The sequence below is a fragment of the Chaetura pelagica genome, unplaced genomic scaffold (genome assembly GCF_000747805.2).
Source record: "Chaetura pelagica isolate M959 unplaced genomic scaffold, ChaPel_1.0 scaffold6, whole genome shotgun sequence".
In the NCBI taxonomy this organism is placed as follows: Eukaryota; Metazoa; Chordata; class Aves; order Apodiformes; family Apodidae; genus Chaetura; species Chaetura pelagica.
This window is the reverse complement of record NW_009953491.1, coordinates 557,922-568,006: the sequence shown is the minus strand read 5'-3', so window position 1 is coordinate 568,006 and position 10,085 is coordinate 557,922. Positions and strand designations below refer to the sequence as shown.

General features: G+C 38.1%; 1 protein-coding gene across 1 annotated transcript in view; it reads right to left on the bottom strand.

Moving 5' to 3' along the window:
• Positions 1 to 10,085, bottom strand: part of MRPS35 (mitochondrial ribosomal protein S35) — a 20,944-nt gene that overhangs the window by 9,968 nt on the left and 891 nt on the right. Inside the window, exons 2-7 of the mRNA XM_009999051.1 lie at positions 8,132 to 8,175; positions 6,882 to 7,049; positions 6,442 to 6,502; positions 3,560 to 3,699; positions 2,391 to 2,500; positions 668 to 737 (exon numbers count right to left, since the gene is read on the bottom strand). Coding sequence (XP_009997353.1) covers positions 668 to 737; positions 2,391 to 2,500; positions 3,560 to 3,699; positions 6,442 to 6,502; positions 6,882 to 7,049; positions 8,132 to 8,175 — 593 coding nt within the window. The remainder of the gene's footprint in view (positions 1 to 667; positions 738 to 2,390; positions 2,501 to 3,559; positions 3,700 to 6,441; positions 6,503 to 6,881; positions 7,050 to 8,131; positions 8,176 to 10,085) is intronic.

Sequence of the window (10,085 nt, the reverse complement as noted above, 5' to 3'; positions counted from 1 at the left end):
CTCTTTCCAGCTTGAGGCAAGATTTGTGCGAGAGCATTTAAGAACCATAATACTTCCAAATTATAGCCATGGTTTACCAAAGCATAGGAAAAGACAAGTTAACAGCTAAGCATTTGCAATCAGGCAAAATGTACTATGCTGTATGTTTTCACAGCTTTAAAGTCAGGAATGAACCTCTTCCCTTTTTTGAAATAACTTGTTTTCATCTTTAAATATGGTTACTGTTAAAAACATATAAAGAGTACACTACTTCTCTGGATGCACCCAGTTCATATTTGAATGATATCCATAGGCAGCCCACTATGCTTCCATATCCTGAGAATCCACGTGTTTTCTGCTAGGCTCAAGGTCAGATTTAGGGTCATTGTGAAAAACAAAGTATTGGTATAAAAGCTCTTACTAAGGTAAAAAACTAGAGAACTTCTGAGAAGAGGTGAACTATGTACACAAACAACAGAATAACACATAGGAAATTGAAGAAATTAACACGAAGTTTACTAGGGAATTAAGATTCAAATGTAAACAACTTATCCTGATTGAATTTGAAGAAAAGTAAGGTGGAATAAGTAAAGAATCTAAGATAATTTACTTTAACCTGTAGACTGTCATGGAACTTTTCATAAGTTACAAGAGAGCTCATTAGCACAAGTTATTCACAATTGCTTACCCAAGATTCATGGTACAAAACTGTGAGGAGGTGTATGCCATAATCATAGTTCTGTCTTCTTAATGGACACCTGAAAATTCATAACAAAGTTAGTCTTTTTGAAATCAAGGCACTTCAACATTCTTTTGAACAATATGTTAACCTTACTATAAAAATTTCTGATCTGTAATGCAGGGAATCTTAGGGAAGTGTGTTCGATTCACAGACATTTCTGAATTAGACATAATGAAGAATATAATATAAACACAAGTATTAAGAAGAATGGGCATCTGCAAGTCAGTAGGAATACATACAAAATGGAAGAATTTGCAGATCTTCAGGAAACATTAAAAACTTCTTTGCCCTTTGTGCCAAAGTGAAATCCAACATCCATTAATCTCAACTCCCTTAAATCCCAATTTATGAGTTTTTTCCCCAAGCCCAACGGGAGGAGGATAAGCGGTGAGAACAGCCATGAAATACAGTTTGAAACAGACAATTGTCTAAAAACTAGTCACTGAAATCTTCTGCTTGGAATCTGATGACATTAATTGCTTCCTCATGCTAGTTACCCATAAACTCCTGTCTCTTTTTCACACTGACCTCTTCCTGCAGGCTCCTTCATCCCCATTTTTGATGTAGACCAAATTAAAACACGAGCAACTGCATCTGAGACACTCTAAAAACATTCATCTGAATGACTGAACTACAACTAACTATTCTAGCAAATAAACTTTAAAAAGGACTCAAGCTTTTGACTTGTATTTCTTTCACAGGAAGAACCTCATTTTAAAAGTAATGAAATTCCAGTCTGGAAAAGCTGGCATTAAATAAATGGATACCACTTAGAGGTTTTAGAATTTACTAAAACTGGTGAAATTTCAACAAAGACATGGAATGTTCCTTCTGGAACACAGCATGAAACCATTCACAGATGCTCTAGAGGGTAAATTCCTTTCAGCTAAGTTTTGCTAGGGAAATGAAAACTACTGGTAGCACAAGTGGTCCCAGAAAACTACCCAGCTTTCCAAGTCTACTCAAAAAAGACAAGAACAGTTTTATCCATTTTGTATTTATGTAGAAATAAAAAGATATTTACTACTGAAGGACAGGAAATTTAAAAGGAGAAAATGAATTCTAATAAAAATATGCACACAATAGACTACCAATAACATTTGAGAAAATGAATTCTAATAAAAATATGCACACAGAATAGACTACCAATAACGTTTGTCCTACCACTGAAAGCAGCTGTGAATTGAAGTGTATTGTAAATTTTGGAATACATTTGTATCCTCTTCAACACTTCAGAATTCAACAGAGAAAATATGTTTATCCCATGCAGAATTCTGAACACAACTGTAAATAACTAGCGTGAGTTGTTTGCATCTAGAACATCAAACCATTGAGAAACATCATTCATGTCCCCATTTTTCTCACCTGAAACTCTTCAGATCAGAGTCAAAACTATCAGAACCCATTTGGGAAACATGACAATTACTTCACATTAAAAAATGAGACTTCAACAACTAGCAATATTAAACACATACTAGGTTTGACCTTGTGTGACAATTTTAACAGCTAATTACTACTACTAGTGTATTTTTCTTAAGTTACATTTTATCCTTCAAAATACAATCATTTACTAAGACAATAATTGATATTAATGGAAGACACACAGCCCTTTCTATACTGTGACAACTGCTGAAGGCTTTTTTTTTCTTCCTCCTTCTTGTAACCATACCTGTCTGTTACAATTGTGAGTACATCTGTATCCTTACAGTACCGCTCTCCTACAAGTTTAATGAGCTTCTTCTTTGCATGGTCATCCAAGTTCAGGTTGGAAAGTTTAACCTTCAAGTACAAGAGAAAACACCTTTAATTACGTGAATAAAGGCAATCTCTGCACCCTGGAAATATTCTGAGATAGGCATTTTTTTAAATCAATAATTAAAAGTACTGCTATTAAGAATAAATTTACAGAATTTCTTATGCTTGTGTCACATCAGAAGACTTAAGGCAAATACTCTGAATATTTAAAGAGTAAATTTATTTTCATGCGAATACCAGAGTAGCTGGGGGATAGTGTTTCTGCTTGAACTCTTTTTCAGAGGAAAAAAAGAGCTGTCAGTGTAGTTTGCAAGTGTAATTCATATTCATGTGCATTTCATATGGGAAAATACGTATTTTTTTTTAGACTTTTCTTTTTAAATACAGATCTGTAAGGTTAATACTAAAATATATCAAATATATTTATGACAAGCATCACAAGAAGAGGAAGAACATCATTTCAAGAAACATCATATCCGAATTCTCAAATTCATTACTGGGAGATCATATCCAAAGACGCACACAGAAGATAACAGTATAATGGACATAACTGATCAAACAATAATGTGAATGGTTTGTCTTCTGTTTCAATATCAGAAAACCCCCAAACATAAGATATACAAGAAATAACTACTTTGTTGGGTTTTTTTTAATGCTAAGAAGCTAGTCTGAAGCTAGTTTATATACACAATAGCAAGAAGTAAAGCAAGATGGTTTTACCTGTCTGTTTACACAATAGCAAATAAGAAGGCTATGAACTTAACATTCTAAAGATATATGGAGTTGGAAACACAAGTTGCTATTACTTGAGAGTTGTTAAGCAATATTAAAAATATGAAAACATAACAGTAGTCTCTTATTAATTAGTCCACTGTTTTTTATCTATATTCTTCTACTGTGTCATTGCTACACTAAAGACCTGTTCAAAAATCAGGAAACCCGCATCAGAAAAACTACAAAAATATATTCAGTAAACCATTTCCCTCATTTCCTTAGAACGTATCATACTTGCATGTGTTTTTAAAAGAAAGCCAACCACTTGGGTTTTTGAAACAAAGGCTGCTTACCATGAACACTACTTACTCTTAAAGTCACCACTCTTGCTTGGGGATTGCGAATACATGTCCCTGAAGAAACATAATCTACTGTTTCAATTTCAATAGGAAAATGTCGTTCACATTTCTCATCACTGTCCAAAGCACTTGGCCATTCTGTGCAAAAATCTATGCAATGAAGGGAAAACACTGCAGTAGTATCTGTTTGTTTGGGATGGGTTGTTGTTTTCTTTTAATTTATTGCAATATCTTTTAAAAAGTATTATATACAGAAACCATACTCCTTCAGATAACAGCACGGTCTCTGCCAGAGCTGCTCCAGTATTTAAATGTCTTTCTTTGTACTGGATTCTCCAAAACAGGATATACTACTCTAGATGCAGTCTCACCACTGCCAAATAGAATCTTAGAATGGTTCGGGTAAGAAAGAACTTTCAAAGATAACCTAGTCCACTCCCCTGCAGTGGGCAGGGACATCTTTCACGCTGCTTAAACCCCCATCTGACATGACCTTGAATACTCCCAATGATGGGTCATCCGCAACTTCTCTGGGCAACCTGTTCCAGTGTCTCACCTCCCTCATAATAAAAAATGTCTTTATGTTCCATTTAAATATCTACCCTCTTCCCTGTTAAAACCATTGCCCTTTTTCCTGTCAATAAAGGCTTTGGGAAAAAGTCTATCCCTGTCTTTCTTACGAGCCCCCTTTATATATTAGAAGATGAAAATAAGGTCCTCCTACAGACTTCTCCAGAGTGAACAACCCTGACTGTCTCAGTCCTTACTCACAGAAGAGGTGTTCCAGCCCTTTGGTGATTCATGTGGCCCTCCCCTAAACAGATGCACATCCCCAGAACTGGATGCAATACTCAGTAGATGTGAAAGAATACATTTCCTGAATGTGCTGGCTACGTTCTTGTAAATACAACCCAGTATGCAGTTAACTTTCCCTGCCACAAGGGCACACTGCTGACTCACATTAAACTTTCAAATGCCCACCAGGCGACACATGGCCTTTTCTGCAAAGCTTTTTTCAAGCTGTTTGTCCACCCACACCACCACCTGCCTGTACTGCTACACACATCATTCCACCCCAGATGCAAGACTTTTTAGTTGCCTTTGTTTAACTTCACAAGGGTCCTTGCAACCTATATTTTTCTGCCTGCTGCCATCCCTCTGAATGACAGCCCCACTCTCCAGCATATTACTTGTTCCACCCAATTTGTAACTATCTGAAGATCTGCTAATGTGCTCTCTACCAGTATCCAGGTTGTTATAAAGCACATTTTCATGTGCTTGAAAAAGGTTCCAGGAAAAATTGTGGCAAGGAAATGTGGTGAGGCTGACTGAACTGCATCATATTCTTTGCATTCGTGAAGATGGTCAGGCAAAAATCTCCAGTTCCTCCTGGGTAGTCTCTTAACTGCTTCTACTTTCCGTGTACTTCCTTTTTGCATTTCAGGTTACTCAAGAGTTCCCTGTACACCCATGCTGTCCTTCTACCATACTTGCTCTTTCTGCATACTGGAATGGATCATTCTTGCCCTTTTAAGGAGGCTGAATTTAAACATCCACCAGCTCTAGTGGGCCACTTTGTTCCCCAGTAAACTCCCCCATGAGATCTGCCAAGTAGGTTCCTGAATAAACCAAAATCACTCTCCTGAAGCCCAGACTGTAGTTCCACTGTCTGTTTTGCTCACTTTTCAGGATTTTAAACACCAGTTTCATGACCACTGTGACCACATATGCCCCTAACCTTCACATACCTCACCAGTTCTTCCTTGTCCCTGAACAAATCCAACAGAGCATGTCTCCTAATTAATTCAGTTCTCAAATCTTAATCAACCTCTTACGCATCTCATTGCAAAGCTGTGTATCTGAGCTATTCCTTTTCCTTCAAGGTCAGCTCCTCCTCCACATCATCTCTACCTGAACATACAAGCTTTTTCTCTGCATCTATGTGACTCCTCAGACTTGTAATTCATCTCATTTCCTATGCTACACACAGTTGGATACAGGCACCTCAAGAGAGGCTTCTTATGTCTGATCACATAGGTTGAGGGGAGACCTTACCACTCTCTCCAAGTACCTGAGAGGTGATTGTAACAAAGTAAGTCTCTGTTCCCAGATAGAACATGAGGAAATGGCCTCAAGTTGCAGTAGGGGAGGTTTAGATCAGATACTAGGAAAAATATCTTCACCAAAAGGGTTGTCAAGCATTGGAACGGGCTGCCCCGGGAAGTGGCTGAGTCGCCATCCCTGAAGACATGGTGCTTAGGAATGTGGTCTAGTGGTGGACCTGGTAGTGGTTAACAGTTGGACTAAATTTTCTTAAGGGTCTTTTCCAACCTAAATGATTCAATGGTTTTCTTTCCTCATGCCTCCTTTTCTTTAGGCAAATCTCATTAGCTTCCCTTTATTGGCTTGCTGGCTTGAAAAGATGCTCTTGATCTCCAGTAGATGCTGTATCTCTCCAGGAGACCTTGCTCTCACAGAGGGTTTAATTTACTAATAGCTTTTTTTTTAATTGCATGCTGGAATGGCTACTGATCTTACTCTGGTTTAATCAGAGATAATCTGAGAACTGAGTCACATTCATTACTCATCTTCCTTAGACTCTAAATTCTCCAGTACAAGCAGGACCTAATGGAAAGGTAGAATTAAAGTCCAACTAGTGTGCTGAAAACCTCCTAAGATATATCTACCCACCCCTTGTACAACTCAACAGAGCAACAAGAAAGCCTACAACACCAGCCAAAATCTGACAAATAACCAGCTTCAGAGGTAGGCCATCTCTCAGTTTCTACTTCATCACACACAGTTGCTTTCTGCATTGCCTTAAAACTTCAACAGAGTTGTTTTTAATAAAACAGGAAAAAAACCCCAAGAAACTAAAACAAAAGACCTCACCTTTAAGAGCTGCACAGTGTTTCTTAATTGCAGGAGGAGTAAGATGCAGAAAATTGGGAATCTGAAACAGAGGTAGTAAGAGTTGGCAAAATAATAGCTTTCTGTCTGTTAATAAAAAAAGGGGCATCACTGAAATCTGATTAGACTTTTAACATTTATTAAGGTAGTACAACACGCTTCATAAAATACTCAGATAGGACCCTTCTCAAGTCTGACTCAGCAAGACTTAAGTCCCATTACAAAAGTCACAAGCATGATAAAACTTAAAAAAGCCTCCTGGTTTGGTTCATTTCTTACCATTTAATTTAGAAATTAAATGGAATATTATCCTATTCAATAACAGAAAATAGTCTCCAATACAAATATTTCAACCAAAGCAGTGCAGTCTTAGTGAATAATAGTTTTCAAAGTTACCACATACCAACAGAAATGTGTCTTACCTTTATAAGTTCTAAGTTGCCTTCTTTTGGTGGAGGTACTCCTCTCTTCACTGGGTAACCCATTCGGACTGGGAGAGGCACTGAGGCAGGTTTAAAGGCAGCTGCTGTTGGATAAACACTGCTCCAGTCTTGATCAACAGCCATCCTCTCAGTTCTGGGAGGTACATGCTAAAATTTTGAAAAATCATAGTTTTGTGAGACAAAGCAGGAGTAACACAGACAACAAGGAAATTCAGGAATAAATTCCCATATCTAGAAATTTAAAGCACACTTTACATCAAAAGTTAATGCTCATTTGTAAAGGAATTTTTAAAAGATAGCCTCTCAAAGCTTGGGAAGCAGGCTTTTCCCAATCTGGATCTGCACTTTATTTCAGAAATGCTTAGAAATTAGAACTTACCATCTTCTTGTGTTGTGATAGCAAGGGGAGGAAGGGGAATCAAACAAGTATTTAATTACAAACTCTACTTCCTAAAGTACCTAAGCATTTTGTGGGAGGCAAGAAAAGGAGCTTTAAAATTCTGGAATTCTGAAAGGTTGAACAAGTTCATATTAAAAGAAATATATCTTAATAACTCTGAAATTACTTGCCATATAAATTCCAGGAATTATGTATTACTATATTGCAGAAATAGCTTATATTGTCCAACAAGTGACCAAGGTTTCAGCCAAACGCTCTTAAACAAAAAAATTTAAAAAAACCCAACAAGTAACTGTTTCTTTCCCCAATACCTTAATTTTTAATTTGGAAGGGTAAGAGACAAATGGATACATGCATTCAGCTGGTCTGAGTGCTTTGATGTATCACTAAAACTGCTCACTAAATTCCCAGTGATTAAACACTCAGATATCACTTTTCATTCTACTGCACAAGAACACTTATGCACAATACTGGATTTCTAAAGTACAGCAGAAAACAACCACTACAAACCCTCTAAACCCCTACTGAAAACATTAAAGGTCAGGTTTTATTTTAAATGCAACTTCAATTTGCTCTTAAGGGCTGCAGTACATGGAGGCAATCCAAGCTTATTTTCAGCATGTTACTGTTCATGCTTTTGCCTTTATGAGAATACAGATGTAAAACAGCTGGGAGATGAAAGAATGATGCTGATTCTGGATTTTAGTCACAGTGGACTGTTTCATCAGGTTTTGACTGCAGAAGGGGCTCCTGTACAAAAGGCTAAGAAAAAGTTTAGAAAACTTTTTCAAACACTTCTGATTTACCTACAAAAAGTTTCAATACTTACTGGTCTCACAAACTGTGGTGTCTTGCCTCTTCTGCTTGCTGAAGCTAAAAGGAAAAGAAACATTTTTCAACATGAACTACTTGTCTGGAGAAAAAAACCTGCAGCATAATTCTCTATGCTTTTTTTTTTTCTTTTACAGAGATGATATATACTAATATTTTCCAGTCTTTCTGTGGAAGAACAGGAAGACCAGATACTCCTACTGCAGTTGCTCTTTTTTGGTTTTTGAAACTTGAGATTAAAAAATAATAATAAAAAGCTTGGAACCTGTTTCTTCTGGGTCTATCCTAGAAAGACATTAACAATAATTTAGTGGTATTATGCCCAGATGCATTCTGCTAGCACCATATATTCCAGCTTGATGCAGGAGGAAAGAAAAATTAGATGAGAGAAAGTACGTTTATGCCTTCCTAACCATTTTTCTCCTTCCCACACAACTGTTAAGTCACAAACCAAGCTCCACCAACAGTATAAGGCAGCTAAACCTAACAGTTCACTACTAGGAGAACCCCATGGCTCCTTCCCTTCTTTCTGACAGTATCTCTTCACTGGCTCTTCTGGGCCACTCTTAAGCTCATCTAACCTCCTGTATAAACAGCAGATCAAACCCATTTTTTTCTTCATCTGTGGATGGGGAACAAACTAATGGATTTGTTTTCTGCCATTTTACCAAGCTGATTTGGCTTACTGAGCAGTCCCAGAGAAGATACAAAAGTGAGGTATTACTCTCTTTAAGCAGGCCTGAGCCCCCAGTTGCCTCAACTTTTTTGCCAACTGACTTCAGTTGGACCTGTGCTAAGGAACTTATAGGGATGCACAAAGATACCAAATGCCCCTAGATTTCCAATCTGAACAAAGACCTTCACTTTCTTGTTTTCATTTCCTCCTCAAACTCTAATTCAATCACTTTCAATCCGTGCCCTTAAAAAAATACCATCAAAACAATGTAGGTTTTACAATAGTCAGACAAATAAAGGCAAATCTGACCACATGCATTTTCAAGTGTCCTGTTTGAGCTTTGTTTTTTCAAATGTATTTTTAATTGTTGTCACATTGCAATACAATATATATTTAGCAAAAACACATTGAATGGGATTTAGGAGTCAATGTTTGGCTTCTATTTGCCTCATTCATTTGCCTTACAACCTTACTCCACATATGCCTTGCAAAAACTTGTGAATTTCACAGTTCTTTTGTTTTCCTTTCCTAGAGTGTTTTATGGAAGGAGCTCTGTTCTTCCTCTTCCTGCTCTATAACAATTTAAACTGAAGGATACCTGTGGGCCTCTACATCAACTAATACACAGCACACTTTTACCCCCTGCCCTGTCACTTTGTGGTGCTTCACAAGCAGCCACACTTCAGCCTGATCTTATTATTTCTGATACAAACACCTACAATTTCAGGCCCGGATGCCTTTTACTCCTGCAATGCCACAGGCCCCAACATCAAACACCACTTTAAAAGTCATCATCCTCACCTGCTCCTGAATCTGCAGATGACAAATGCACACCCAGCCTCCAGGAAAATGTTGGTAAAACCCTGACAAACCGTTTCCATTTGCACTCGGAACACCCTGAACAGCCCAGCATCAGGACAGGCATGGACCGCACCAAAACGTGTACCACGAGCACACACCCGCTAGCAAACACGGAAATCCTCATTTCCATAACCCGCATTCAGGCCACGCACTACCAACCCACCCCAGCACTGCAATCCCGAGCTGAAAACGGGCCTAACGAGCACCAGTTTGCTCACCCCTTCCTTCAGCCTATTCGCAGTATCAACGCTGCCAAGACCTGCAACCTTTACTAGAAAGAGGCTTTATTTTTTTAAAAAAAACAAAACAAAAGCTCTCCAGCAAACACTTGCACACAAAGCATCGCTTTCAGAGGTGCCTGCAGCCGGGAAGGGAGGAAGGGCACGGGCCTGAGCTCCCCCTCGGCTCCCAGACC